General features: G+C 43.2%; 1 protein-coding gene across 8 annotated transcripts in view; it reads left to right on the forward strand.

Annotated features, from left to right (window-relative positions):
* JAKMIP1 (janus kinase and microtubule interacting protein 1) overlaps positions 1-18,564 on the forward strand; it is a 203,322-nt gene that overhangs the window by 157,846 nt on the left and 26,912 nt on the right. For 7 of the 8 annotated variants that reach the window (XM_077280118.1, XM_077280114.1, XM_077280115.1 and 4 more), the window contains 4 exons: positions 5,763-5,825; positions 6,674-6,772; positions 10,690-10,791; positions 15,833-15,886. In XM_077280118.1, the coding sequence (XP_077136233.1) occupies positions 5,763-5,825; positions 6,674-6,772; positions 10,690-10,791; positions 15,833-15,886 (318 nt within the window). The remainder of the gene's footprint in view (positions 1-5,762; positions 5,826-6,673; positions 6,773-10,689; positions 10,792-15,832; positions 15,887-18,564) is intronic. The other variant, XM_077280120.1, reaches the window with a different exon arrangement.

Consider the following 18,564-nt stretch of genomic DNA (forward strand, 5'->3'; position numbering starts at 1 on the left):
ATAAATTATTTTTATTCTCTATTTATCAGCATTTAATAAGTTCAATTTGTAACACATATGACCAAAAGTATTTTTCCTGTGTAATTTCCTCTCCTGCTCCACATGTCGTCTTCCTTTCTGCATTTGTCAGGCATATAACAGATAATTAGGGATCACGGGTTCTTGTCTTCGGATAGTGGTGGTCATAGTCAATAATACAGATGGAGGCCGCGGGCGGAACAAAGTCACTGCATTTATAAAACTGGAGGCAGTTGACGGTCCTCAATTTTGGGCTAAATTACATGGTCGTGCACTTGAGCTGTAGGATGAGATGCAGATAAGATGCTTTTATTCTGCATTTGATGTATCTGTTGCGCCCCCGTCTGATCCCGAGAACAGGACGGCTCTGAAATGTCTCATTAGGATGGAGCTATGGTCATGGGTCACTCGATTCATTATCTGTAGGACTGCCTGAAAAAGCAAAGTGGTGTACTCTATCTCCGGCAGTCCGGTAGACAATGACCGGTGCTGCCACAGCTCAATTCCGATGAACATTTCGGAGCTTCGTACTTGGAATCAGTGCTGGTCCCAGTTTGTACCCAAATGTGGATACGTCATGGCTTACAATGTTGGGGATAACCCCTTAATGATCTCTGGGGGGTCTGACTTCTTGTACCCCACAATAAAACCCTAGAATAAAGGAGCCACACAACTTCTCATTCTCGGGGGTCTCCTCTCATTCTCGGGGGTCTCCTCTCATTCTCGGGGGTCTCCTCTCATTCTCGGGGGTCTCCTCTCATTCTCGGGGGTCTCCTCTCATTCTCGGGGGTCTCCTCTCATTCTCTGGGTCTCCTCTCATTCTCAGGGTCTCCTCTCAGATATCACTCAGACCAATATTATTCTGTGGGCCATGAGAAGAAAAAATTGCTGCATGCTGCGATTGGTTTCACAAATCAGATCGCTCTCACTCATTCATGTCCATGGATGCGTGGAAAACATCGGACTGCACTCTGATGACATCGGAGTGAGTCCAATTTCGTGGACTCACACAATGAAGAAATCTTGTTTTCAATCTTCAACTCGCCTGTGCAATTATTCTGTCAAGGTGCGAATCTGATCACACTAAGCAGAAACTCTGCTCAAACTCGGATTAGAATTTGTCATTTACATAATCAATCTGATTCTCTCGTATGAGAGAATCAACGCCCGTGTGAGCTAGCCATTTGGTAGAGTCTCCCAAAAAATGTTTCACAGCTGGAATTGGTGGAGTAAGGGGAAGTTGCTTGCAATAAGTATTCTATATACCTGCATCGCCCCCCAAAGGAAAAATGAAGAATTACTTGGTGCCCAGTGAAGTCAATTAGCTTTCTCAGCTGGATCCACCTGAGATGGAGCAGGAGATTCTCTGGATTACTATACCGTATATATATTACACATACTCTCCTCGCTTTTTTTATTTTTCTTTTAAGCTTACACTGTCCTACATGTGAGGTTGCAATATGGCAACATCTCTGCCATAAGTGTTACGGAGGGTTTATCTAAAGATCTGACCTTCGTTCCTTGTGAGCTGTAGACTATATTGGTTTCTCGTTATTATTCAGCTGCGGTGCTTGGACATAATGAGTCTCTCGGGGTAAAGCACAGAGACGCTGGCAAGAGAAAACTGCCAAACCCCTACATGAGAGCAGCACAGCTGCCAGATCCTCCTCACAGAGACCTTTATCATGAGCTGTGAAGAGACATATTACACTAGTCAAGAAACCAACAATGACAGACTGGTACATAGGAGAGAGGACCCGGCCCTTGTGGGCCTGCAGTCTACAGGGGAAGGAGACAGTAGGTTGGGGGGTCGCGGCAGCTCCGGTGGTGGTTGTAGCGGGGCCATTGCAGGCCACAGTTTTCTTGTAGAGATGGGTTTTCAGGTTCCGTCTGAAAGTTCCGAGTGTGGCGGATAATCGGACATGTTGTGGCACAGAGTTCCAGAGGATGGAAGATACTCTGGAGAAGTCTTGGATGTGTTTGGGTACAGTTACAATAATTATGTGCATAGATATAAGGTAAAGATGGACCCTGCATCTCCCCCTCATTTACATTTGGACTGACTGAACCTGCCCATTATATTAGGAATAGGAGTAGGAAGACCTCAGTCCCTGACTGCCAGGCTATTTTGGTGGTTGTTATACACGAGGAGGAAGTTACATGGAAAAATCCAACCTGTTCAATCATTTCTTCAGACACCCAAAACATAGGAGAGCTCAAAATAAAATTACTTTGAGTACTAATAAATATTCTACCTAAGATGTCCGGTTAACATGTAAAAATAAGAGGGGGGTACATAAGGGTAAGACAACACAAAGGGGTGTTTACCCAGGGGACAGTAAAAAGTAACGTAAGTAGTAATACTCGCCTACTGGTACCCACCTGGATCGAGCGCAGACATCCACGATGTGGTCTGCGCAGGGACCGGAAACGGTGTTCTCAGTTGCCGGACTCATGTGGCCAGTGATTGGGGGCAGCCGTCACGTGACTGTTTTATTTTGTCCCAACAACCCTTTTCATATCTGTGTGCATAAGGGTAAGGGTGCACATATTTGTGTATTTAAGTCAAGGAGGTGTTGGTATATGTCAGGATGATGTATTGTATGTATTTTTTTTTTTTTTTTGTTCATGTTTTCGCCTCCATTCACATCCTAAGCAAAAAAAAAAATAATTCCAGGCGATGACCTGAGTATAGATTTGCACTACATCAAGTAAAACAAGCTAACCCTGAGTTACACTGATTTACTACGGCCTTCAAATTCAGAAAAAAAAATTTCCAAAATGTTCCACTTGGCGGGGAACATAAATGAGAAAGTAACTTGTATATTCCCAAAGTATCTCTCAAAGCTGTCATGTCACTGGTCCCTTTCCATAAGAGATGGTGTCCCAGCAACTGGCATGTGACCGCTGCAGCCAATCACTAGCATTAACTTTGATAGTAGCAATGTCGATATGTAACTGCTGAGGTCAGTGATTGACTGCAGTGGTCCCATGATTGTACCTGGAAATTGGAGAACAGCTGACAAAAACCAGCTGAGCTGGGATTTACTAAATAACATGTTACTGTCAGGGCCATGTAGCAATTAGAAAAAATAAATCCTGGTCCATAAAGAGCAATTCTGCAATGACGTCCCACCTTATTGCTTCATGTATAGATTTTGTAGCACTGTTGCATCAGTACGTCTTCCGTGTAGTGTTTCTGATATTGTAGTTCATTCATTAACATCCCTGTTTTTCATCTAATATATAATTGCCTAGAATACTACTTCCTGCAATTTGTGCCAACTTCCGTGGCTTTGTCCGAAGCTAATGTCCGGAGCTAATGTCCGGAGCTAATGTCCGGAGATAAGTGACGTCACCAGTGTCCTACACCCAGGCAGAGCACAGGGGCCCCAGGCAGAGCACAGGGGCCCCAGGCAGCATATGGGGCCCCAGGCAGAGCACAGTGGTCCCAGGCAGAGCACAGGGGCCCCAGGCAGCCTATGGGGCCCCAGGCAGAGCACAGTGGCCCCAGGCAGAGCACAGGGGCCCCAGGCAGCATATGGGGCCCCAGGCAGAGCACAGTGGCCCCAGGCAGAGCACAGGGGCCCCAGGCAGAACATGGGGCCCCAGGCAGAGCACAGGGGCCCCAGGCAGAGCACAGGGGCCCCAGGCAGCATATGGGGCCCCAGGCAGAGCACAGTGGCCCCAGGCAGAGCACTGGGGCCCCAGGCAGAGCACAGGGGCCCCAGGCAGAGCACAGGGGCCCCAGGCAGCATATGGGGCCCCAGGCAGAGCACAGGGGCCCCAGGCAGCATATGGGGCCCCAGGCAGAGCACAGTGGCCCCAGGCAGCATATGGGGCCCCAGGCAGAGCACAGTGGCCCCAGGCAGCGCACAGGGGCCCCAGGCAGCATATAGGGCCCCAGGCAGAGCACAGTGGTCCCAGGCAGAGCACAGGGGCCCCAGGCAGCTTATGGGGCCCCAGGCAGAGCACAGTGGCCCCAGGCAGAACATGGGGCCCCAGGCAGAGCACAGTGGCCCTAGGCAGAGCACATGGGCCCCAGGCAGAACATGGGGCCCCAGGCAGAGCACAGGGGCCCCAGGCAGCATATGGGGCCCCAGGCAGAGCACAGTGGCCCCAGGCAGAGCACACACCAAATCGGAGGCCGAGGGGCCCCGCCAACCAAATCGGAGGCCGAGGGGCCCCGCCAACCAAATCGGGGGCCGAGGAGCCCCGCCCACCAAATCGAAGGCCGAGCGGCCCCGCCCACCAAAGCGGAGGCCGAGGGGCCTGGCCCCGCCCACCAAAGCGGAGGCCGAGGGGCCCCGCCCACCACATCGGAGGCCGAGGGGCCCCGCCCACCAAATCGGAGGCCGAGGGGCCCCGCCCACCAAATCGGAGGCCGAGGGTCCCCGCTCACCAAATCGGAGGCCGAGGGTCCCCGCCCACCAAATCGGAGGCCGAGGGGCCCCGCCCACCAAATCGGAGGCCGAGGGTCCCCGCTCACCAAATCGGAGGCCGAGGGTCCCCGCCCACCAAATTGGAGGCCGAGGGTCCCCGCCCACCAAATTGGAGGCCGAGGGGCCCCACCAACCAAATCGGAGGCCGAGGAGCCCCGCCCACCAAATCGGAGGAGGGTCCCCACCCACCAAATCGGAGGACGAGGGGCCCCACCAACCAAATCGGAGGCCGAGGAGCCCCGCCCACCAAAAGTAAGTGCGCCCCCAAAAGTAAGTGCGCCCCCGGGTGCAAAAGTAAGTGCGCCCCCGGGTGCAAAAGTAAGTGCGCCCCCGGGTGCAAAAGTAAGTGCGCCCCCGGGTGCAAAAGTAAGTGCGCCCCCGGGTGCAAAAGTAAGTGCGCCCCCGGGTGCAAAAGTAAGTGCGCCCCCGGGTGCAAAAGTAAGTGCGCCCCCGGGTGCAAAAGTGCGCCCCCGGGTGCAAAAGTAAGCGCGCCCCCGGGTGCAAAAGTAAGCGCGCCCCCGGCCCCGGGTGCAAAAGTAAGCGCGCCCCCCAGTCCCGTGTGTGAAAAGTGCTGCTGTAAAGCTGGCAGCGCTGTTCAAGCACCATGTATTTCCTTCAGGAAATGCCCATCTAATATATAATTGCCTAGAATACTACTTCCTGCAATTTGTGCCAAGAAAGAACATACCAATATACATAGTTATTGATACATATTATTTATTATTTACATTATTGTTCTTAAGCAAAGAACTGTTGTTGTGGCATTTGCCACAACACGCAAAGTTGTTGTCTGATGTCTTTCATCACTCCCCTCATAAGCATGTTCATGGATCCTGTGTAACTGTACCTTAAATAACAAGAATTGTCAAGAGCTGGTGAGTGCAGCCATTTTTTGTTCTTTCTTACTATTATTAATTGTATTATTCTTACATTTGAATAAATAAAGTACATATGGATTCTAGACTCCCGATTCTTTAGAATCGGGCTGCCATCTAGTATGCATATAAGACAAGTGGGCGGTCCTACTCGGTGACTGAGTCTTCCCTATATAACTGTGGGCGGTGTCGATCACTCAGTCGGACCGCCCACTGGACTCTTGTGTATAGAAACACCAGGAATTTCAGTGAATAAAGTAAAAGTTTATACTCTTCTGTTTTCTAGCTAGCCTATACATCATTCTGCTCAGCTTCTCCTCCTCTTTACCATGTTGTCCATAGATCGACCTGTCCCTTTAAAAATCTGTTCATGAAAATTATTTTCTGATACATTATTCATCGGTTTTTTTGGGGATTTTTTCCGTAGGATTCCAAATGGGTAGAAGAGAAGCAGCATCTTCTGAGGAAAAACCAAGAATTGTTAGAAAAGGTATTGTCTTATCTCCTAAGACGCTGATGTAGTGTTCAGTATAGTTAAAGGGGTATTCCCATCTTTCCATGCAGGTTTTCGTTTTCTCCCCCGATTCCTTCCTTTTCCCTGACAAATAGCTAAAGGGAATGTCTTGGGGAAGAGGGGGGATTTTATGTTTTTGTTGTTTTTTTTTTTCAGAAAGATCAGATACGACATTGAAAAATGGTGCAAAAACTGGTTGATTTTCTGATTCAGATATTTCGGGAGATTTAAAGGGGTTGTCTGGACTTGTTATATTGAAGACCTACTCTTATGATAAGTCATCAATATCAGATGGGTGGGGGTCCGGCACCCGACACCCCCAATTACCGACTTCAAACTGTCATAAGTGAATGTAGCCGAAAAAGTATGGCTCCATTGATGGTGTAGTGGCCGCTGCCGAGATCTGCAGAGCAGCCCTGTTATAATGAACCGCCACTGAACTAATCTTGATGACCAATCCTAAGGCCAGACAAACCTCTTTAAGGGGCTGTCTTACTGCGATACCCACTTTTCAAAGAAGCCAGCATCTCCGTATACCCGTAGGGGGGGGGCTGTTGTTGGGAAACATACCCTTTAAAGGGAAATTGCCAGGAGCTTTAGGGTCACGAAAATAAGTATCACAAGTTCACACATACCTTCCTGCTTGCAAATACGGTAATCTGCCACTGAGAAAATCAAGTTTATGCCCGACTTATTATTATTACCCATGATCATTTTCTTCATTAATCTGTGAACATATTGGGGACAAAAATATGTGATTTTTTTTTAACTAGATTTTTTAATTAATTTAATTTTTAATTACATTTTTTTTGTTTTTTTTTTAGATCTTTAAGTATGAATCGGATGAGAGCCAGCTGAAAAATGACATCCAGGACGCCAAAGACCAGAACGAACTCTTAGAATTCCGCGTTCTTGAACTCGAAGTAAGAGATTCTGTCTGTAAACTCTCCTCGGGAAAGGACATTGCTTTTGAGTCTCGGATTAAATACATATAATACACATGGATATATGGGAGCGGGAAGTGCAGAACAAGACAACACACTTTGGCCTTTTTATACGTTGCGAGAGATTAGTGATCAGTCCATCACGAACCATTGGGCTTTGTTTATTACACATAGTTTTTGTATATATTTCCCAGTTCGAGTTTCTGCATGTGAAAGTGCACACTGTGAATTAAGTCAGTTTTATTTTAGTGTCTGTGTAATTTAACCTTGCATGTTTGCATTTTTTTTTTTTCCTCTTTCAGATGGATATATATATATATATGATTTTAAAATATTTTCTCATAATAAAAAATATTTTCCTTTTGGCGTTATTTGCTTCCATTCGCTTAATTTACTCCATCTAATTCCAGCATGTAATTAAAGTTTGCGTCTGTGTGTCTGTTTGTTTTTTTTTTTTTTTTTTTTTTCCTTTTTTTTTTTAGTGTTTATTTTATTATTTTTTTTATCCCCTTTTTTTAATTTTTCCCAGCATGATCCCATTGACTATTAATTTCACGTTGACACTTAAAATCCTATCCCCACTTCCATCCTTTTCTTTCAGTCTTACTCTAATTTCATCAAATTTGGGCCCATTCACACATCTTGTTATAGTGTATGGGGATGTTCATATGTCGGTATTTTTTTTTTTTTTTCGAATACTCCGTACGCAAGAAAATATAGAACACAGGCGTATTCATTTTTTTTTATTTGAGTCGTGGATCAAACTCCTCCATTCAATTTTATAGGTGCATGAAAAACTCGGGACCGCACAATGATGCCAGCCTAGTTGCATCCATTTTTCACTGACTCTGTATGAGAAAAACTGACCAAAAACTGATCAAAACCAGATCCAAAGCACTAATGAAAGTTAGTTCTTTACATACACAAAAGTAAATCCAAATAATGTCTAAAGGAGACTTTAGTCCTTAATTTGTCTATTTCTGAGCCGATTTATGACCACATCGAAGTTGAGCTGAACTTTGATGTGGTCATAAGGCAGAGTTCAGATGGTCGTATTTCACGGTCAATACCCAGAAGAAGCACAGGCCTTCCAACCTGAGCGTACACCCTCGTAGACGCACATAAGGCTGTAGGTTCGGGTCAGAAGACCCTCCGTCAGTCCGGGGATAGCGGTCTGAATACGGACCATTAAATATACCCATCTGAACCCGATCTTAAAGGAAGCTCCTTGACAGATTCTCGGTTCAAATCGTTCCGCAGAAAAAAAAATTTTTTTTTAATGAAACCCAATTGCAAAAATAATTTTCAGACCATTTGAGTTAAAAAAGGTGTATGCTTTAAATCTGGAGGGAAGCCGGGTACCTATAAGGAACCCTCATAAGGCTATAGAATGAAGTTTGGTTGTACTTATTTGGGGAAAAAAATGTATAATAGGTATTATATCTCCACTAGAAACATTTCCAAAAGTTTTTCTTTCCTTATCCTGCCGGGATGTCATTTCCAAAAATTGGACAACACAAAACACGTATGAATTCTTCAGGTTTTAAAAAAAAAAATTTTTTATTGATGATGAATATCTTTACCAGCCCTGAGTACTATACCGGTGTTATGCAGTTTTTGCCTTTGACAAATATCGCACCTTTTATTGGACTTTTTTTTTTTTTTTTAATTTGAGAAATTTATCGATTTGGGTTTTTTTTTGTTTTTTTTCTAGAGACTGACTTAAAGGAAAATTCCACATCTAAAAAATAATTTAAAAAAACATGCCTCGTTTAAATCTTCATATAGTACTGAGTGACTGTTAATAATTTCCTTGAATTTTTTTGGCAACTTTTTACTTTCATGATGTTTTCTTCATTCACAGTCAGAGCTCATTTTGACGACTGTCACCAATGCACCCTGCAAAAAAAAAAAACAAATCCAAAAATTACAAAGCAGAGCGAATAATTCATAATTATGATAGGTACAATGGGAAATGCAAATTTTCACTAGAAGTCAATTGTAAAACTCTTGCAAACATGGTTCATGCGGTCGGTCGTTGCATAATGCCAGATTTCGGTTGTAGAACGTTCTGGGATCGGCAATGTTCTAGGTTATTATCTGTGGCAACAAATAGAAACTTCCAAAAGTAATAATCGACTGTGAATGGAGAAGAAAAGGCAATTAAGGTTAAAGAATTCAAAGAGTTAACTTGTTGTCACGTGGAATGTAAAAAGTTGAAGGTTGATATTTAGGGTTAATTTTATTTTTTCTAATGAATTTCTGCAAGTTCCATAAAGATGAATAGGACAGTCACAGAAATTTCTGCAACAAATTTGCCACGTGTACGTTCACCCTGTGACATGAATAGATTGGCAGGGGGTCTGTTTTTATTAAATGTATACATTTTTACATTAATGTTTCAGTAAAAATGTAGGCCCTTGTGACTTTGTTTAAAAAAAAAAAAAAAAAAGTCAAGATGAGAGAAAAGGGGTTACAGAAGGTCACTGACAGATTCACTCATTCTGCAGTCTGCTACGCATATTAATACATAGAGGCTGTAGAAGTTCAACGGTCCAAATTCTTTAATGAAACCCTATAGCAAAAATTCTCTACATGTGAAAATGCATACATTTAAATAACCCTCTAGTTGTAGTCAGACGGAAATATAAATCAGTGAGATTCTGAACGCAGTGCAAGGACCTGAGAGTGACCGCTTCAGCTATACTATATCTATGCAGCACTCGCGCTTGCTTCAGGAGAGCCGCCAGCCAGTCTATGCACTTCGTTCTGATCTTGCTCTGATTTTATAAAGCCATCTAACTGCCCTATAAATGTCTACATGTATTTTAAAGTTGTTTTCCTTGCTTCAGATATTTGACAGGTTATCAATATCAGATTTTGGGGCAGCCAACACCCCCAGCAATCACCTGTTTTCGGGTGGCCAGCCGTATGTGAGCGGAGCGAAGACAACATGAGTATGTTCACTGTGTCGTAGCTGTTACTGGGTGCTGCAGCTCAGCTTCTATTCTCTTAAACAGGAGCCAAACTGCAGTACCCAGGAACTGCTACTACACAGTGTACAGAAGTGTGCCATTTACTGTATACATCTGGGCGAAGCTGAAAACAGCTGATTGGTTGTGGTCCGAAAATCAGGAACCCCCACCAATCTAATATTGAGGACAACCCACGGATAAGGCCATCAATATCTGAAGCCTGGATAACACCTTTAAGATTTAGTGGCCAATTGGACGTATTACATGGGGCTCCAGCTTCAAGAAAAAAATTAATTTATTTAAAGGGTTATTCATAGATGAATATTGTAAAAAAAACAAGCACTTTTTCAACTTACTGCTTTTTAAAATTTGTAGCTGCTCTTGAAAATTGTAATGCTTTGCTTTTTGTTCACAGCTGGTTTCCTAGGAGACCGACCACCTCTGCTGTCGATCTTGTCTTTTTAGAAGCTGGCTGAGATTAAGAGAAGGAAATAACAGTGCGATCTTGCAATCGTCGCCAGTTTCAAAACCGTGCTTGCTGCCTCAATAGATAAAGCGCTTGTAAGCACTGGCCATGTTCTGCTGTCATAACAGTGGTGGTCGGTCTCCAAGGCAACAAACTGTACACAAAAGAAAAATGTTTATATCTCAAGAACGGCTGAAAATGTTAACAAGCAGTAAATTGCAAAACTGCTTGTATGTGCCAGTGCTATTGTACGTAGATGGGAATGACCACTTAAAGGGATAGTTTTGAGGGTGAGGAGACCCTTTTTTGCATAGAAGATGGTTATATCAATAAATGGACTTTTCTCCTGATGAATACGAGCTGATTGTTTGGTGATGGCTTCCTGTGTTTAGATCAGGGCGTTTCTCCGTGACATTCTTAGGTGTTCTATTGTAAAATAACACATTTTTTCCCAGGAGAGAGAACGAAGGTCTCCAGCCTTTAACCTCCATATAGCAAGCTTCCCAGAAAATAATGGAAGCGCTCTGCAGCTTTTCTGTCAGCAGGAAGGAATTAAGGTAGATGCAGATTCACTTCTCTCTTCTGGTGCATACCATGTGTTTCCACCGCCATTAACCCATGAAACGTCCTTAAATATGCCCCATGCATGGTCACCAGTGCCATTGTACAGCTAATGTGGACTGTGAGAGGTTCATCCGCCATTTGCTTAGAGACCATGTAATTAATTTGCTTACAAGACTGATGGTGAAGACACATTTGCTTAGTTCACAGATGGCTACCTTGATTATGCAAAGGTTTAGTGCACTTGGCCACATGCTCATTAAACACATAGGATCATCTATGGGAGGGGAAATTGTCCAAAACTTGACACACTTTCGTTTGTGGTTCCATATTAGAAACCTGAGGTCCACAGCCTAAAATTATAGGTGAGAGTGGACATATGGACTGCAGAAACACATGATGCAGTGGTAATACTAGTAGAGGTCATATAACATCCAAGCATTAAAAGATCGGTAGGTAACCTCTCTGTATACGGAGGATAAAGGTGGCCTTAATCATTAGATAAATGACGGCAGGTCCCGGATTTCTTGTGTATGGTGGTGTGGAGACTCTCTTCCCGATGGCAGATATTAGGAGAAAAAGAAGGGTTGGGCATGTTGGATTTTAACATTCTTGATCTTTTTGGTCTAGTGAGAGAAGACTCCCAATCCCCATTAGAGGGGTTGTCCACTACAATATTTAATTGTACAAATTAGATCATGCTGGTCTTAACATTAAAAAAACCAAACGCGCTCCCCTACAAAACCTCTGCCATTCCTCCATACTCCTGCCTGCGTCTCCTAAAAGTCTCCTGGTCAGATGGGGGGGACGTAACATGACTACTGCAGTCAATCAGCGGTCACTGATTGGTTGGTTGCAGCTTTGACAGTCCATCTGAATTGGAAGAACTGCTAGGTTATTTTTTTTTTTTTCTGGCCTCTGATTGGCTACAGACATCATGTGATGCCCATTACCGGAAGAGAAATCAAGGAGTTCGGCTAGGGACACAGGTTGTGGTGCCAATGAATAACTATGGTCTACTAGGCATGGGCACATATACCATTGGTACAACTTGTGTAGCTCTACAGAGGTAGTCCAAGAATAATGGGGCTTATTTCCACCTCTAGAGCAGGTGGCATTGTGCATTACGATGAGCTATTGGACTACAAGGACCCATATACTGTTCTTGCAAAGGAAACCATTTTTAAAAAATACATACAATGAGATACGGCCTTCCCAAAACCCTTTCTGATGACAAATGCACACTTAGCAGGATGCAGCAGGCCTCCACTGATAAAGGCTAGGAGCGGCACAGGTGCAGACTACTTGATAAAAACTACCACCCCCACGCTCCAAACATTGCAGGGGTTGGCTGCCTTGTAGAAAAAATGCACGTTGATATAACTCACATAGGACGCCAGTGTGCATTTGTCATCAGACAGGGTTTTGGGAAGGCCGTATCTCATTGTATGTATTTTTTCTGAGTTTTTTCTATGTTAGCTGTAAAGGAAACCATTTTTTAGTCTATGTCCGCCCCTGTTACTAGGTGAGTATCTGCTCTTTTAATTTTATTTAATTCCCAACATGGGACTCTTTGTATAATAAACTATTGTAATGGACAATCCTTTTAGGAACACAAAATTGAGCAAAAAGATTTGTAGGACTCTGGTCCAGCAGCCCCGGACATGACATCATAGGGCCACTAGTCCAGAGTCCTTTCAACCTCCTACCTGCTGGCATCCCCGGCGTCTCGTCTAATTAATATGCGACAAGTATGTAGGAGGAGGTTTGTAGGGCTCTGGTTTTGGGGACACGGATTACTGATGTGGCCCAGGTTCTACAAATCTTCTTTCTCAACTCTAGAACATACGCATGCTTGGCTAGGCCAAGAATTCATAGGTACAACCCCTGGCAAAAATTATGGAATCACCTGCCTTGGAGGATGTTCATTCATTTGTTTAATTTTGTAGAAAAAAGCAGATCACAGACATGGCACAAAACTACAGTCATTTCAAATGGCAACTTTCTGGCTTTTATAAACACTAAAAGAGATCAAGAACAAAAAATGTTGTAGTCAGTAATAGTTACTTTTTTAGAACAATCAGAGGGAAAAAATTATGGACTAACTCAATTATGTGGGAAAAAAAATTATGGAATCATGAAAAACAAACAAAAAAACACTCCAACACATATAGTTACTAGTATATTGTTGCACCACCTCTCTGGCTTTTTTAACAGCTTGCAGTCTCTGAGGCATGGACTTAATGAGTGTCACACAGGACTCTTCATCAATGTGGCTCCAACTTTCTCTGATTGCTGTTGTCAGATCAGCTTTGCAGGTTGGAGCCTTGTCATGGACCATTTTCTTCAACTTCCACCAACGATTTTCTATTGGATTGAGATCCGGACTATTTGCACGCCATGACATTGACCTTATGTGTATGTTTTTCAAGGAATGTTTACACAGTTTTTGCTCTATGGCAGGATGCATTATCATCTTGAAAAATGATTTCGTCATCCTCAAACATCCTTTCAATTGATGGGATAAGAAAAGTGTCCAAAATATCAACATAAACTTGTGCATTTATTGAAGATGTAATGACAGCCATCTCCCCAGTGCCTTTACCTGACATCTAGCCCCATATCATCAATGACTGTGGAAATTTGCATGTTCTCTTCAGGCAGTCATCGTTATAAATCTCATTGGAACGGCACCAAACAAAAGTTCCAGCATCATCACCTTGCTCAATGCAGATTTGCGATTCATCACTGAATATGACTTTCATCCAGTCAACCACCGTCCACGATTGCTTTTCCTTAGCCCATTGTAACCTTGTTTTTTTCTGTTTAGGTGTTAATGTTGGTTTTCGTTTAGCATTTCTGTATGTAAATTCCATTTCCTTTAGGCGGTTTCTTACAGTTCGGTCACAGACGTTGACTCCAGTTTCCACCCAATCGTTCCTCATTTGTTTTGTTGTGCATTTCCTGTTTTCGAGACATATTGCTTTAAGTTTCCAGTCTTGATGTTTTGATGTTTTCTTTGGTCTACCAGTATGTTTGCCTTTAACAACCTTCCTATGTTGTTTGTATTTGGTCCAGATTTTAGACACATCAGACACATCTTTTGCAACATTGCTTGATGATTTACCCTCCTTTAAGAGTTTGATAATCCTCTCCTTTGTTTCAATTGACATCTCTCGTGTTGGAGCCATGATTCATGTCAGTCCACTTGGTGCAACAGCTCTCCAAGTTGTGATCACTCCTTTTTAGATGCAGAATAACGAGCTGATCTATTTTGATACAGGTATTCATTTTGGGAATTTTTAATTTAGAGGGTGATTCCATAATTTTTTCTCACATAATTGAGTGAGTCCTTAATTTTTTCCTTCTGCTTGTTCTAAAGAATTAACCATTACTGACTACAACATTTTTTGTTCTTGATTTCTTTTAGTGTTTATTAAAGCCAGAAAGTTATCGTTTTAAATGACTGTAGTTTTGTGCCATGTCTGTGATCTGCTTTTTTTCTACAAAATTAAACAACTGAATGAACATCCTCCAAGGCCGGTGATTTCATAATTTTTGCCAGGGGTTGTAGAGTGGAGATGGGGGGTGTGTAGGAAGAGGTTTGTGGGGCTCTGGTCCTAGGGACACGAATTACTGATGTGGCCCAGGTTCTACGTATCTTCATTCTCAAGTCTAGAACATACGCGTGCTTGGCTAGGCCAAGAATGCGTGTGGAGTGGAGATGGGGGGTATGAAGGAGGAGGTTTATGGGGCTCTAGTCCTGTGGACATGGATTATTGATGTGGCCCATGTTCTACGAATCTTTATTCTGAAGTCTAGAGCATACGCATGCTTGACTAAGCCAAGAATGCATACAGTTAGGTTCATATATATTTGGACAGAGACAACATTTTTCTAATTTTGGTTATAGACATTACCACGATGAATTTTAAACAAAACAATTCAGATGTAGTTGAAGTTCAGACTTTCAGCTTTCATTTGAGGATATCCACATTAAAATTGGATGAAGGGTTTAGGAGTTTCAGGAGTGCCACCCTGTTTTTAAAGGGATCAAAAGTAATTGGACAGATTCAAAATTTTAAATAAAATGTTCATTTTTAGTCCTTGGTTGAAAACCCTTTGTTGGCAATGACTGCCTGAAGTCTTGAACTCATGGACATCACCAGATGCTGTTTCTCCCCCTTTTTGATGCTCTGCCAGGCCTTCACTGCGGTGGTTTTCAGTTGCTGTTTGTTTGTGGGCCTTTCTGTCTGAAGTTTCATCCAATTTTAATGTGGATACCCTCAAATGAAAGCTGAAAGTCTGAACTTCAACTGCATCTGAATTGTTTTGCTTAAAATTCATTGTGGTAATGTCTATAACCAAAATTAGAGAAATATCTCTGTCCAAATATATATGGACCTAACTGTATGTAGAGTGGAGATGGGGGTATGTAGGAGGAGGTCTGTGGGGTTCTAGTCCTGGGGACACGAATTACTGATGTGGCCCAGATTCTTCAAATCTTCATTCTTAAGTCTAGAACATACGCGTGCTAGGCAATGCCGAACATGCAGATGTTATATCCCTGCATACAAGCATTTTATACCCATATCAAACACAAAGTTTATGTATATATAAAGGGCAATGTAGGATCTGTAATATGACAATGGTTTAGGATAGTCCGCCTATTTATGATTACTTGGTCCCACTATACTGGCATAGCCTAGCGTTTATGGGTGATGCATATACCGGTGTCTTCACATCTCTCATGCCATTATATAGAGTAGCCTGTAGTGATCCTTGAACAGTGATTCAGGCTCTTTAGTGGCAGGGAGACCTGCAGATGATTGCTCTACAATCTGTTGCAGGCCTCAATGGGACATAAAGAGCCTTCAGTCTATAGCTGCATGGTATGTATTCATCAACAATCATCTTCAAGTGGCATCGTTTCTACATTTGTTGTTGGCCATTCTCTGCTTTGTGTATCCGGATAAGTGCAATCACTGCGGGGCATGATACCCAGTCTTATGTACTCATATGGCTGTTCTCTTTCAGGATGTAGATATTTCGGAGCTGATGAAGAAGCTGGATATACTTGGAGATAATGGGGTAATTGTCTGATTCGTGTTCATACCGAATAATCTATGACTGCTTTCTGTCTTTAATATACACTTCTCAACATTGAAATTGCATAATCAAATAAGAAAAATTATGGTATTGAAAATTGTTGGATGGTTACACATGTTACTTTTATAGATTGGATAAAAAAAATGGAAAATAATTTTTAAAAACATCTTGAGTATGAGCCCCATGTGCAGAAATCCTCGCACTTACATGTCATGGTTGCTATCAATCAGGTTCTTAATGATTGTCTGAGAAATGTTCTGACACGCTGAATGCACTTGTGTAAATCATCAACATCCTCTGCTGGCAGCTCTCTTTGCAATTGCCGACTAATGACGTGTGAGATGTGCTGTATGGGAGAAGGTACCGAGACGTCGCAGGCCATGGTAGAGCATTTGGCCATGCAGGTTTCTCACAGTAGCACGAGCAACATGTGGCATTTTCATGTTTCATTGTGAAGACCTCTTCATGGCTATATGCTTGTGATCTCCAGACAAATCTCCAGCTATAACTGTAGCCAAGACCAAAGCAGGACTCATTGCTGAAGAGGATAGCCCTCTGTTCCAGTCTCCATTGCCATCTTGCTCTGCACCATGACAGCCTTTGAGAGCAATGGCATGAAGCCAATGGATCATCTGTAGCTGGATGTCTGGCTTGTAGCCCAATGTTGTGCAATGCCTTCTGATGGTTTGTGTAGACACTGTTTGACGCCTTGTTTTTGGTATGTGATGTTTAATTTCACTTGCAGTACAGAAAGATTCACTTTGCGCCATTCTTCTAATCTGGCGAGACCACATGGGCAACACCATGAAGATGCCTTCACGAGGGACAGTCCTAGTCTCTAGATTATGGTGTTGGGTGACATAATATAACCTCTAGTTTGGCTAATCTTCATTCCAGGGACACCAGCAGCTCTGCTTTTCAATGATTTGGTGGTAGAACCACGAGTACGGCCATTTTTCCAAAGTGTCCCAGGAGCCATTTTTCAACACAACACCAGGCCACATGCTACCATAGACTTCAGAGTCTCCAGACTTGTCTCCCATCAAGCACTTCTGGGACGTGGTTGGTCGGCAAGTGCACAGAAAGCTGCCAGCAGTGGATCATAATAATTAGCCCAAGTGCATTCAGCGTGGCAGAATGTTCCTCAGACGACCATTAATAACCTCACTGATGGCAGCCGAGGCTGTAAGTGCTGGGATTTTTGTATGTGCCGCTCATACTCAATGCTAAATAAATTGAGATGTTCTGCAAATGTTTTTTTCATTATATACAGTACAGACCAAAAGTTTGGACACACCTCATTTAAAGATTTTTCTGTATTTTCATGACTATAAAAATTGTACATTCACGCTGAAGGCATCAAAACTATGAATTAACACATGTGGAATTATATACTTAACAAAAAAGTGTGAAACAACTGAAATTATGTCTTATATTCTAGGTTCTTCAAAGTAGCCACCTTTTGCTTTGATGACTGCTTTGTACACTCTTGGCATTCTCTTGATGAGCTTCAAGAGGTAGTCACCGGGAATGGTTTTTGTTGTGAATTGGACTTTTTGGCTCCCTCTTGTGGTCACTAGCGACATGACACTTTGAGCTTCTTTTTCTAGCTTGGTACCCACCTGGCTCGTTAGTCCAGGGGTGTTGCTATTTAAGCTTCCTGGATTTTCAGTCTGGTGCCTGGCATCGTTGTAATCAGTTCCTTTCTGTTTGCTCCTGTCTGCTGGTCCTGGTTCTCGCAAAATAAGCTAAGTCCTGCTTCCTTATTTTTTGGTTATTTGCATTTGCTCTTATTTCTGTCCAGCTTGTACCAAATGTGATTCCTGTTATAGCTGGAAGCTCTAGGGGGCTGATATTCTCCCCCCGTGCCGTTAGACGGTTCGGGGGTTCTTGAATATTCAGCGTGGAATTTTGATAGGGTTTTTGCTGACCGTATAAGTCATCTTCCTATATTCTGCTATTAGTCAGTGGGCCTCTCTTTGCTAAAAAACCTAGTTCATCCTTGCGTTTGTCTTTTCTTACCTCACCGTTATTATTTGTTGGGGGCTTGTATCCAACTTTTGGGGTCTTTTCTCTGGAGGCAAGAAAGGTCTATCTTTTCCCTTCTAGGGTTAGTTAGTTCTCCGGCTGGCGCGAGACGTCTAGAACCAACGTAGGTACGTTCCCCGGCTGCTGCTATTTGTGGTGCTAGGTTCAGGTATACGGTCAGCCTAGTTACCACTGCCCTATGAGCTGGTTTTTTGTGTTTGCAGACTTGGTTATAAATTCTGAGACCCTCTGCCATTGGGGTCATAACAGGTTTTCACTTCACAGGTGTGCCCTGTCAGGTATAATAAGTGGGATTTCTTGCCTTATAAATGGTGTTGGGACCTTCAGTTGTGTTGAGCAAAAGTCTGGTGGATACACAGCTGATAGCTCAATAGACTGCTAGAATTTGTATTATGGCAAGAAAAAAGCAGCTAAGGAAAGAAAAACGAGTGGCCATCATTACTTTAAGAAATTAAGGTCAGTCAGTCCGAAAAATTGGTAAAACTCTGAAAGTGTCCCCAAGAGCAGTGGCAAAAACCATCAAGCGCTACAAAGAAACTGGCTCACATGAGGACCGCCCCAGGAAAGGAAGACCAAGAGTCACCTCTGCTTCTGAGGATAAGTGTATCTGA

The sequence above is a fragment of the Ranitomeya variabilis genome, chromosome 1 (genome assembly GCF_051348905.1).
Source record: "Ranitomeya variabilis isolate aRanVar5 chromosome 1, aRanVar5.hap1, whole genome shotgun sequence".
Classification (NCBI taxonomy): Eukaryota; Metazoa; Chordata; class Amphibia; order Anura; family Dendrobatidae; genus Ranitomeya; species Ranitomeya variabilis.